This window comes from Microtus oregoni, unplaced genomic scaffold (genome assembly GCF_018167655.1).
Source record: "Microtus oregoni isolate MIOR12 unplaced genomic scaffold, Mior012 000028F_ref0000031, whole genome shotgun sequence".
In the NCBI taxonomy this organism is placed as follows: domain Eukaryota; kingdom Metazoa; phylum Chordata; class Mammalia; order Rodentia; family Cricetidae; genus Microtus; species Microtus oregoni.
The window spans coordinates 14,365,183-14,378,235 of NW_024543087.1; the positions used below are offsets into that span (position 1 = coordinate 14,365,183).

At 45.8% G+C, this 13,053-nt stretch overlaps 1 protein-coding gene across 2 annotated transcripts in view; it reads right to left on the reverse strand.

Moving 5' to 3' along the window:
- Map4 (microtubule associated protein 4) overlaps window positions 1–8,638 on the reverse strand; it is a 135,440-nt gene extending 126,802 nt beyond the window's left edge. The window contains exon 1 of one of the 2 annotated variants that reach the window (XM_041676796.1): window positions 8,282–8,638. Coding sequence is in view for 1 of the 2 variants with exons in the window: in XM_041676813.1 (XP_041532747.1) it covers window positions 6,693–6,728 (36 nt within the window). In the remaining variant the exon portion in view is untranslated. Of the gene's footprint in view, window positions 1–6,692; window positions 6,755–8,281 lie in introns of those variants that run through there. The other variant, XM_041676813.1, reaches the window with a different exon arrangement.
- Window positions 8,639–13,053: the final 4,415 nt, after the last annotated feature.

Here is a 13,053-nt window from a genome sequence, read left to right on the forward strand (position 1 = left end):
ATTTGAGTCATAAATATTTGCCTATATTTATGACTTGTGTGCCTAGTGCCCACAAGAGGGCATCAGGTCCCCTAGAACTAGAGTTACATACAGATGGGTGTAAGCAGCCATGTTGGTGCTGAGAACAAAATCTGGGTCATTTCCAAAAAAAACAAATCAAAACAAAACAAAACAACAACAACAACAAAAAAAAAAAAAACGTCTATCCATTGAGATGTCTCTCTAACTCCTTTTTTAAAAAATAGAAGCCGGGCGGTGGTGGCGCACGCCTTTAATCCCAGCACTTGGGAGGCAGAGGCAGGCGGATCTGTGAGTTTGAGACCAGCCTGGTCTACAAGAGCTAGTTCCAGGACAGGCTCCAAAACCACAGAGAAACCCTGTCTCGAAAAAAACAAAAAAATAAAAAATAAAATAAAAATAAAAAAAATAGAGAACAGGTTTCATATAGCCCAGGTTGGCCTGGAATGTACCATGTAGCTCATGATGATTGTGAACTTGTGATCGATCCTGTTGCTAAGATTACAGATGTGTCCCATCCTGCCAGATTTATTGGGTACTAAGAATGCAATCCTGTATACTAGTCAAGTACTCTAGTAAGCTACATCTTGTCTTAGGATTCATTCTCTAAGGATGTAAAACATCTATATAAATAGAATGTTTTAGTGGGGTAGAATTAAAAACAAACCAACAACACAAATAGAAAAAAACAACAACAAAAGGACAAAGATGTGACTTCACAGAATTTCTTAAGAAAAAAATGGAGAAGAATAAACCACCAGTGAAAAGTAGTGAGAAAGCCAAGAGTTGACACAGCAATTAAGAACACTTCTTGGTCTTGCAGAAGACCTGGATTTGATTCCCAGCATCCACATCGCAGCTCAGAACTACCTGTAAGTCTGATCTCAGGGGAATCCAACGACCTCCATAGGCACCAAGAACACACAGACACACATTCAGGCAATACATAATAACAATAATTTAACATAGTAAATAATAATAAATCTAACAACAAAGGAAAAGAACATAGCAAGAAAAATAGAACTTGCAGGCTGGGGATATAGTTCAGTAATAGAATGCTTATTCAGAATGCCCAAGGTCCCAGGCTCAATCCCCAGTACACATTAAAGAACAAACAAGTCAGGCGGTGGTAACGCAAACCTTTAATCCCAGCACTCGAGAGGCAGTGACAAGTGGATCTTTGTGAGTTCTAGGCCAGCCTGGTCTACAAAGTGAGTTCCAGGGCAGGCTTCAAAGCTACTGAGAAATCCTGTCTCAAAAAAAAAAAACAAAAAACAAAAACCCACAAACAAAAAAGAACAAGTCTGAATTGATTCTAAAGTAGCACTGATGGATGGAAAGGGACAGTGTAGTTTAATTCTCAGAAGGCAGGGAAGAATCCTACGTACTTTTTTTTTTTTTTTTTTTTTTTGAGTTTGAGTTTGAGTTTTAAATAACCAAGCTGGCCTTCAAATCCTGAGCTCAAACAATTCTCCCACCTCAGCCTCCAGTGCCTGGAACTACATACCCCATAATATGGCATTTCCGGTGATTAACAAATCATCTAGATCAAACCACAGCTAAAAAACTGGTGATCAGTTTAGAAATCACATTTGAAGAAAGGTAGAGAGTGGCTGTTTGGTATAGGAAAAAAAGAACTTTTTGTTTGTTTTTCGAGACATGGTTTCTCTGTGTAACCCTAGTTGTCCTGGAACTCGCTCAGGCTGGCCTGGAACTCACAGAGACTCCCCTGCCTCTGCCTCCCAAGTGCTGGGATTAAAGGTTTGCATCATCACCAACCAGCTGAAAAAAGAACTGTTAAGTGGGACAAAATAAGTGTCACTGAATAGCTATAAAATGAATACCAGAGCTGCACAGAATTAAAAACAACTGCAGATGGAAAAATCAGAACCACTAAGTAAAAACTGAAGGGAGGCTAGTTGGAAATAATTGTCAGAACCAGGCACGATGCTGCACACCTTTAATCTTTAATGCTAGCACTTGGGAGGCAGATGCAGAGAGCCTGCCTACCCTACAGAGTGAGTTCCAGGTCAGTCAGGAATACACAGAGAAACTCTATCCTAGAAAAACCAAAACTAAAATAAATAAATACATACATACAAAAGAATTATCAGGAAAAGCTTTTCAAAATGATAGATTTGGGGCTGGAGAAGAGTCAGCATGTAAAGGCCTTAAAGGCCGAGTGAATTTACTTCAGCTCCAGGAACCTACACACCAGAAGGAAAGACCCAACATCCTTCCACATGATCTTTCAACACTTAAGCACTCACACATATACACAAAATAAAAGGTCACATTTGTAAACCTAGAATTGGTAGCCAGCAGCAGTCACTACCTAATGTTGTCATTTCTTTTTTGAGACAAGGTCTACGTAGCTCTGGTGGGCAAACTCAGATCCATCTGTCTCTACCGCCCAACTGTGGGGGTTAAAAGGTATGAGCCGTCACACTCGGGTCACATCATCATCCCTAACCACCTCAAATATGTATTTCAGGACCGGCTAGCTATTTAACTTCTGTTCCTGCCTCCCATCTGCCCAGAGGACTCCTGAGACTACAGGTGCTCACCCACTCCCACCCTCTCACCCAAACTACCTGGCCATCTTCCTCTGCTAACACATCCACTATGCCCATATTTGTAAAGGTTCTGAAAGTTCAAACTTAGGTCCTCAGGCTTGCACAGAAAGCACATTACCCACCGAGCCATCTTTTCTTGAGACAGTCTTCACCTAGCCCAAGCTATCCTAAGTCATCATCTTCATGCTGTTCCTCTCCGCACCCCTTTGGTTTTTCTTTGTAGCCCTGGATGTGCTCAAGCTCAGAGATGAGCCACCACGCCCAGCATGCCTCTCCCTTTTTTTCAATTCTTCTATAAAAGTCTAAAATTATTTCAAAATAAAGATTTTTTTGTTTTGTTTTTTTCTTTTTTTTTTTTTTTTTTTAATATTTATTTATTATGTATACAATATTCTGTCTGTATGCCTGAAGGCCAGACGAGGGCGCCAGACCTCTTTACAGATGGTTGTGAGCCACCTTGTGGTTGCTGGGAATTGAACTCAGGACCTTTGGAAGAGCAGGCAATGCTCTTAACCACTGAGCCATCTCTCCAGCCCTGTTTTGTTTTTTTCGAGACAAGGTTTCTCTGTAGCTTTGGAGCCTGTCCTGGAACTAGCTCTGTAGACCAGGCTGGTCTCAAAATCAGAGATCTGCCTGCTTCTGCCTCCTGAGTGCTGGAACTAACGGCGTGCACCACCACCTCACAGCAATAAAAGATTTTCTTTAAGCTCCATTTCTTTGCACAGTGGCAACACATGCCATCATTTCCAATACTCAGAAAATGGAAACAGAGTCAGGCGGTGGTGAAAAAACGCCACTGTCACGTCACAGAAGATACACACATACACGCGTGAAAGAAGGTTAAGTAAGAAATGTCCCACAGCTGGGCAGTGGTGGCACAAGCTACAGTGGTGGTCAGGCTCCAAAGCTACAGAGAAAACCTGTCTCAAAAAAACAGAAAAAGAAAAGAAAATGGAAACAGAAGCCTGGTGGTAGTGGTGAATGCCTTTAGTCCCAGCACTTGGGAGGCAGAGGCAGGCAGATCTCCAGGTCAAGGAAAACTCACAATAGCTGAGTTCCAGGAAAGACAGCCAAGGCTACAAGGAGAAACCCTATCTCAAAAAAATGAAACAGAAGGATCTGCAGTCAAGACCAATCTAGGCCACATAAGGAAATCTTGTTTCCATAGACAAATACCTTTTTGCCACTGTAAAAGAAAGTGAAGGCAGGCTTGGTGGCATTTGCCTGTAATATCAGCACCAGAGAAGGAGAGGCAGGATGATCACAGGGCCAGCTTAGGTCAATAGTGAGGTAATGAGTCAGAAAAGAAAAAAAAAATGGAAAAAGGTTATATCTACTTGTCATTTCTGATTTTCTTGCATTTTATGGAAAACTAAAACTTACACATCAACTACTCATGCTTAATGTTAAAAAAAAAATGTGGGGGACTGGGAATGCAGCTGAGCAGCAGAACTTTCACCTACCATCTGTATAAGTTCCAACCCTTGAACCGGGTGTGCTATTACATGAGTTCAAAGTGAGTCTGGGCTATATATATAAGGCCCCATTCTCAATAATAATAATAATCCACAAATTTTCAAAGTGCCAATTACAAAAGTCTGCAGTCAAAATTCAATCACTAAATTCAGAAATAAGGTTAGAAAGAACCAAACATCTAACTAAAGCTCAGCTATATAGCTGTAAGAAATCCCAAAGCAAGCCAGGCGGTGGTGGCGCACGCCTTTAATCCCAGCACTCGGGAGGCAGAGGTAGGCGGATCTCTGTGAGTTCGAGACCAGCCTGGTCTATAGAGCTAGTCCAGGACAGGCTCCAAAGCCACAGAGAAACCCTATCTCGAAAAACCAAAAAAAAAAAAAAAAAAAAAAAAAGAAATCCCAAAGCTAGAAGTAGAGATATAACTGTGATTTCCCAAGCAAGAACAAGATAGCTTGAATCCAGAAGCTGCAGACCAGCCAGGCCAACACAAGACCCCAATCTCGGCGAAAAAACTTCCAGGTGTTTCCTTTGGTTGTCAGCAAACAATGGAAAATGACTTTAATACAGCCTATAACCTTATTTGTATATCTGAAATTTTAGTGCAGGAACTCTGTTAAACATAGGAATAGACTTGTTTTTAAACCTGGAAAGGGAGAGAATTGAGACACACCCCCAAGATCCAGCCGGATAGTAGTGACACACACCTTTAGTCCCAGCACTCGAGAGACAGAGGGATGTAGATCACAGTAAGTTTGGGGCCAGCTGGTCTACAAAGGGAGTTCCAGGACAGTCTGGACTGTTTCACAGAGAAACCCTGTTTCATAAAAAAAAAAAAAAAAAAAAAAAAAAAAAAAAAAAAAAACCTGATGTGCACTAGGTGCACATTATACTTTTATGGCTCACGCCTTTAATTCTAGCACTCAGGAAACTGAGGCAGTGGATCTCAGAGGTGGAGGCCAGCCTGGGCTACGGAGGGAGTTCCAGGACAGCCATGGTTACACAGAAAAACCCTATCTTGAAGAAAAAATAAAGGGGGGAGAGGTGGGATAAGCAAACACTTTTAATTCTAGCACAGGGAGGCAGCGGCAGGTGGTTCACTGAATTTGAGGCCAACCTGCCAGGGCTGTTACAAAGAGAAAGAAAACCTGTGTTGAAAAATTTAAAAAGGGCCGGGAGGTGGTGGTGCACGCCTTTAATCCCAGCACTCGGGAAGCAGAGGCAGGCGGATCTCTGTGAGTTCAAGGCCAGCCTGGTCTACAAGAGCTAGTTACAGGACAGGAACCGAAAGCTACAGAGAAACCCTGTCTCGAAAAATCCAAAAAAAAAAAAAAGAAAGAAAGAAAAATTTAAAAAGGCTGAGGCAGGAGGATTGCCATGAGCTCATGGGCAATTGCCATGAGGGCAGTCCAGACTACATAGTAAAATCCCAGGCCACCCTGAACTAAAGAATAAACCTTATCTCAAAAAAATCTAAAAAAAAACAAACAAAAAAAAAAAAGGAGGCTTGAGAAGCAGCTCAGAGGTTAAGACCAACTGTTGCTCTAGTAGAGGACCCAGGTTTGATTCACAGCAATCACACAGTGGCTCATAGTCCAGCCCTAAGGGAACCCAACCCCCTCCTAACTTCCATGGGCACCATGCACACACGTGGTGTACCAAGAAACAGGCAAAACACTCTTATGCAAAACATTAAATAGATCTAAAATAAAAATTTTTAAATAATACAAGTCTCCAGAGACAGTGGGACGTGTATCTCTGTGGGCTCAAGGACAGCCAAAGACTCAAAAAAAAATTAATAATAATAATAATAGGAAGGCCTAATGCCTCAGCAAGTAAAAGCACTTGCTCCTACGCCTCAGGACAAGTTCAGTGCCCAAAAGCACATAAAGAAAACTGATTCCTAAAGTTGTCCTTTGACCTCCACCACACTCATGTTGTGGCACACATACATACACACATAGACAAAAATAAGTAAATAAAATACAATAAGACACACCCTTGCACTTTGCAACTTTAGTGCATGTGTTAACAACAATAGGAAAAGAAGACAAACTCCACTAAGCTTCAATAACTTGATTGAAATATCCCTGAGAACATTCATTGCCCTCATTCCAATGCTATAATCAATTGTTTTACTGATTAAGCTACCAGGAACAACGGAGGTATTTTGGGACAGTGGATAATTAAATCTAATTGTGTACAAGCACCAATACTTTCAATACACACTAGAACCTGATTTATCAATCTCTGCTGAGTTTGCTTTGCATGAGTATATTCCCTTTTTGTTTTTTTTAAAGAATTTTATTTTAAATTATGTGTGTATGTTTTTTTAATTTATTTATTTATTCATTATGTATACAATATTCTGTCTGTGTGTATGTCTGCAGGCCAGAAGAGGGTACTAGAACTCCTGTACAGATGGTTGTGAGCCACCATGTGGTTGCAGGGAATTGAACTCAGGACCTTTGGAAGAGCAGGCAATGCTCTTAACCACTGAGCCATCTCTCCAGCCCCCTATATTCCCTTTTTGAAAGAGACTATCTGGAAGACGGTTCTGTCTCAAAAAAGTAATAGCTTTAATCAACGCTAAATGTGAGATTATGACTGAGATCAAAATATCACCTTTGAAAGGAAGTGGTTTGGGCCATCACACTCCATCAATTGAAAAGGCCATCACCTGAACACACTCCCATTCTAGAGAGTGGAGAAAAGGGAAAGTCACAAAGTTGCAAGTACCTGCTGTACTCTACAGATAGATGGAGTGCCATGCTTAGCAACTGTAGTGTTGTCTACCAAACACTCAGCCTGTCACAGTTAGGGCCTGACAACTGTTCACTCTAAATCCATGCGCTCAACTTGGATTCGGGATTCATTTATAAAAATAGCTGCTGCTGTTGTTGGTCTTTGAATCTCTGCGCTGATGACTGGGCAGTGTTACCCTATAGGCCCAGAGCAGCTGTATTTTCCTCACCACACCCATCGCTCTGCCTACCCAGCCAAGCGGCCGGCAACCGCCCCCCTCCCGCTTGTCAACCCGCCCCCCATCTCTGCACCATACTAATCTCCCTCCTCCTGGGCTGAGTGAGCAAATTACAAGCACAAATATCCCCTGATGCAATGCCACAACCATCCCTGGGAAAGAGCAGGGGCAGTTGCCAAAAGCGCAGCAGTAGGGAAATGGGCGGGAGACGCTCACAGAGAGCAGGAATCACAGTCGGGGCCAAGAACCACCGCAGGGGCCCTCAGGAGAAGTACAGTAACTGGACCAGCCGGGGGGAAGTGGGGCTCCGGGGAAAGCTGGGTAACACTAATCTTCCCTGAGAAGTACAGGCTACGCTACCCCACCTCACCCCGGGAGAGGGCGAGCTCAGGATTCCTAAAACACAAACCCCCGTGGGGCAATCAGTCTCTTCCCTTGGAGCGGCGACTGCATTTAATCTACACAATCCTGGAGATAAAGTCTCCCCAACACGCCCAGGAGGCAACCTCAACTAAAGCTGAGCTCCGCCTTGAACAGCCCGAGAGAGCTTGTCCCGGGTGCTAAGTTAACCACAATCTCTTGCTCTGAGTAACGTTTTCAACGGGCGCTGCTAGTCCTGCTCCCTAAGTTTCCGAGCTCTGCACCCTTAAAGTGACCGCTCTGCAGTCCTGAAGCCAGACTCGGGAAGCGCGTCAGTCCCCATACTGCGCGGGGCCCACGCACACAAGAGTAAAGATTCTCCGGACCACCGCTCAACCCCACCCATCAAGCCCAGAGCGGACACGCGGAGGCTGCCCTCAGTTCCCACGTCCACTGTCGCCCCTCCTGGAGCCTGCAGAAACGTCCCGGCGTTCTTGTGCATCCCCCGAACCCCACCCAAGGCCCCAGGCTGCAGCCGACCCTCGACGCCGGGGCGCAGCTCCTGCCCAGGCTGAGGCAAGCCGCTCGGCTCCACAGCCCCAGACGCCCAGAAACAGGACCTCTCGGCCCGTCTCGCCCTGCCCGATCCCCCTCGGAAGACACCGCGGAGACTCCGAAGGTCACGCCCGCAGGCCCCCCGCCGGGCCCCCTGTGGCAGCCACCCCGGCGTCCCGCAGGCCGGCAGCCACCGCCCTTCCCCGCCTCGGGCGGGACCTGCGGGGTCTCCCGCGGTCACCGCGAGATCTTAAGGCAGCGTCTCCGAGGACAGCGAGGAGGCCGACCGTCAGATCCCGTCTTCACCAGCACTCACCCGCCGCCGCCAAGCCCAAGCCGGAGCCGCTGGAAGCCGGGAGAGGGCAGAGAGGAGCCTGGAGCAGCCGGGAGGAGCCGCAGGAGCCACAGAGCAAGCCGGAGGGGCGGGGCGCAGGGAGGTGGCCGCTTCCTCGTCGCCCTCTTGAAGGCCGGCATGAAGGCGGGGCGTCCCTCACAGCCAGCGGACGCCGTCCCAGCCAATGAGCGCCGCAGAGGGGCGGGCCGAGGCGCCGCGAGCCAATCCACGCCCGCCCCTGCTCCTCCACCTCTCCGTGGAAGCGGCACGAGCGACGGGCGGTTGGCGGGGCGCGCGTCGGAGGTCTAGGCTGTGGCCTCCCGCCCGCGGATACCTCAGCGAATGGCGAGCTTCAGGCTGCCTCCGCCGTTCTGAGATGGTCACGGCTTCCTTTCCCAAGAGGGAGGATGCTAGTGTGCGGCGCACGCGGCCTGGGTGCGGGTGGGCCCACGCGGGCCCTGCATGGTGGGCTCTATGATGTAATCTGGGAGGGGCTCGGGGCGGGTCCTTGGGTCCTGTGCCGCAGGGAATCCTGATGGCGAGCAGAGGGCGCGACTCGAAGCTGCTGCACAGAGCCTGCCTTGAAAGGTGACAGGACCAAACTGAGTTGAGACCTCGTTGATTGCAAAACTGATTATATAGTCTGGCGTGTATTTAGTAACTGAAAGTAACTTCATGTTTCTTCTAGGTTTTTTTTCTATGAAGTTACTTAAAAATCACCTTTGTGTGGTTTGGTTTGCTTTTTTGTTTTTGTTTTGTTTTTTTGAGACAGTCTCACACCATAACACAAGTTGGCCTGAAATTCACTTTGTATCACCCACCTGCCTCAAAGTGAGGGCAGTCCTTCTAGAAGCCTCAGCCTTCTAAATTCCCAGGAGCCCCCACACTTAGCTAAATTACCTCCTCCCTCTCCTTTTTTTGAGACAGGGTCTCACTGTGTTTGATTTACTTTATATTACCTCAGGATAGTACTGGTCCAGAAAAAATAGTGATGCCCAGTCCCATTGAGTGCTTGCGCCATCTTCCAAGTAGTAGAATCACAACAATCCTACATGGTTAGTAAATATATCCTCATTCCCGTTTGTATTTTTGGTTAGCCTGGCTTTAACAGTTTAGCCATCTCTCCAACCCTCCACATTCCCTGTTTATGAAGGAGAGGACAGACTTTAGTAACAACATAATGTCAACAAGGCAGTGTTTGGCTAGTGGGGCTTTAACTTAGGTAGCCAGGTGCTAGGATTGTAAATTCAGCCTTATAGAGGTTACCAGAAAGACTTGTTTAGGAAGCACAGCTGTGTTTTGTAGCTGTGTAGCCTTGGGTAAGCTAAGCCTCAGTTTCCTCATTTATGAAAATTAGATAATAATCACTCTCAATAGAGTTATTAATAGGATGCCAGTGGCAAAATACTGATGACCCATATTCCTGTAAAATCTCAACACAGCCTAACAAACTGTGTAAAGGTGTGGAAGCCTTCTGAATGTATCACTGTGGTGCCACCGTTTCCTCTGCAGGATCTTTCCATCCTGCAGGGAAGCTCCTTAAGCAGAAAGGTTAACAACTCAAAATAGCTTCAAGAAGTTCCAGAAACCAACCAGATTCACTAGGCTCCTCCCTGCCAGAATTCAGTGTTCCTCCCAGAAGACCAGAGGTTGGCTGCAAAAAAGACTCTCAGACCAGACAGACCAGCTGCCTGAAAGAAGCAGAAACCAACCGAGCTGCCTAGATGAGGTTTAGATCAGACCCACCTGGAAGGGACACTCTCCAATCTGCTGAGTGGCTTGCTTACTGTGCGGGGTACTCCAGAAATCCCAGTTCTGTGAGTTGTCTCCTATTCTGGGGTGGGCCGTGGTGATGTGACTGTCTTTGAGCCTTTTCTTTTTTTTTTTTTTTTTTTTTTTTTGGTTTTTCGAGACAGGGTTTCTCTGTGGTTTTGGAGCCTGTCCTGGAACTAGCTCTTGTAGACCAGGCTGGTCTCGAACTCACAGAGATCCGCCTGCCTCTGCCTCCCGAGTGCTGGGATTAAAGGCGTGCGCCACCACCGCCCAGCTTCTTTGAGCCTTTTCTGCTCCTGTAAGTAACTCCTCTCTCATAGCCTTTCATATAAACTCATTGTTTGACCAAGTTAAACCTTGGTCTATCCTGAGTTTCCTTTCTAGGGTGAGTGGACTTGTGTGCATCTCCCCAGGAAAATTTTTGTCATTGATTTGAACTGTAAATGGAGATAATAGTTTCACGGGATCCATATTATTAACTCTCCTAGAGCTGGAAAGTGGTGGCAAACACTTTTAATCCCATTACTCAGGAGACAGGGGCAGGTAGATCTCTGAGTTTGAGGACAGCCTATTCTACAGAGCAGGAGAGCCAAGACTACACAAAAAAACCTTGTCTCAAAACACTGAAAAATAATAACTATCCTAAAAACATACATTTGTACTTAGCATTTAGTGGTCATAGTTTACTATGAAAATCATAGTAACTGGGGCTGGAGAGATGGCTCAGCGGTTAAGAGCATTGCCTGCTCTTCCAGAGGTCCTGAGTTCAATTCCCGGCAACCACATTGTGGCTCACAACCATCTGTAATGAGGTCTGGTGCCCTCTTCTGGCCTGCAGGCATACCCACAGACAGAATATTGTATACATAATAAATAAATAAATAAATATTTTAAAAAATTATAGTAACTAACTCACTGTGGCAATGCATGCCTTTAATCCCAGCACTCAAGAGGCAGAGGCAGGCAGATCTCTTGAGTTTGAGGCCAGCGTGATCTACAGAGTGAGTTCCAGGATAGTCAGGGCTACACAAAGAAACTCTGTCTTAAAAAACTAAAATTAACCAATTAGTAATAATAACCCAGATGTGGGTGGAACTTGCCTTTTACCCCAGCACTTGGGAGTCAAAGGCAGGCAGATCTCTGTGAGTTGGAAGCCAACCTGCTCTACAAAGTAAGTTCAAGAACAGTCAAGGCTATTACACAGAGAAAACTTGCCTCAGAAAACCAAAAATAAATAATAATAACAAAAGGCCAGTAGTCCAAGTACGTAGTAAACGGGGGGGGGGGGGGAGCTGGAGGATTAGTTCAAGGCCTTCCAGGAATACCTGAAATCCTGTACCCAACAGAAAAGTAGAGGTTTGGTGGGAAAGCTACAGAACTGTAGAGAACTAGCCAATAAAAGACCATTAACACAAGCCTGAAAACTAAACTATCTGATGTAGATTGCACACCTGTTATTTAAGGCCCAGATCACCATCTAACGTGTGCTGTGCACACACACACACACACACACACACACACGAACATGTGCACTCCGGCACACCCACATATGCTCTACTCCAAGGAAAATGTAAGGAAACTAACATAGTCATTTTTCCAACAAATACATATGGTGCACCTTCCTGTTAGATAAGCCACACAGTGAGTAAGCACATTCACAAAGATACAGGAGCTCGATTTCCTAACTGAAGTGGTACACACCTGCGACACCAGCACTCTGGGGGTAGAGACAGAAGCTACTGAGTTTCAGATCATCTATGAGAAGTTTGATTCTAGTCTGCACTACATAACAACAACAACAAAAACACTGGATCTTGGTGGTTGATCTCGGTTGGCTGGGGACTGTCATGCACCTAAGGCAGGAAAAGATCTTGTGTCAATCAACTCTAGGCTCCAACTAGAATTGCAGACAGTTGTAAGCTGTCATGTGGGTGCTGGGAATTGAACCCAGGTTCTCTGGAAGAGCAGTCAGTGTTCTTAACCCCTGAGCCATCTCTCCAGCCCCAACCTGGCTAGCTTTTTGTCCTTTTGTTTTGTCTCTTCCTTTTTCTTTCAGGATCTGCTTCCTGGCTGCAGAGCATAACCACTGAGCTGTGACTCCGAGACTGCTCAAGCAGAAGCCTGGCTGCGCTCCAGTTCTTCCGTGTTCCACTCTGAATCCCAGCTGAATATCCTGGTTTCTTTTCAATTCTGACCTCTAATGTCAAAACCTCCAGATTGGCCTCCTTAGTGGGATACAGCCCTTCTACAGTCAGTACCCTTGATACTGGTACAAGGTGGTAATTCTCACCCTGATTGCTTCTACACCTCACTCTGAGCTCAGTCTGACCTCTTTCTTGTTCAACATCTGCAGTCACTAATAAAGAATGAGTCATGAGGCTGAGGTGTATAGTTCATGAGCAGAGTACTGACTGTCATCATGCAGGAAGTGCTGGGTTTCACTTCTAATTTGGGGTATATGAGTATATATATCAGAGACAGCATGAGCTAGAAGACTCTCTGCAATGCTTTTCTAGTCCCGAGACCAAGAAGAAACAGAAAGTAAGCAAGACCACTGGTAGTAATCGGAAAGGGCAAGGTGGGGACTCTGCAGAGCAGAAGTGCACATACCCCAGCTCCTTCCAGTGCTGCCAGGCATCGAGTACATGGACACAGCATGTCCAAAGAACAGTCAAATTCCTCCAAGAAATGTCCTAATCACTGAGTTAAATATCAATTAATTGGAAAAAATGGGCTGAGTGGTGGTAGCCTGCACGCTTATAATTCCAGCACTCAGGAGGCAAAGGCAGGCAGATCTGTCCGAGTTCCAGAACAGCAAGGGCTAAACAAAGAAACCCTGGGGGGGGGGGGGGCGGAGACGACAAAAAAACACTTGGGTGGGTAAGAGACCTGAGTTCAAATCCCAAGAATCCATGAAAAAAAAGCTGCATGTGTAATCTCAGTATTGACGTGGGTAGATACAGGAAGACCACAACTGGGCT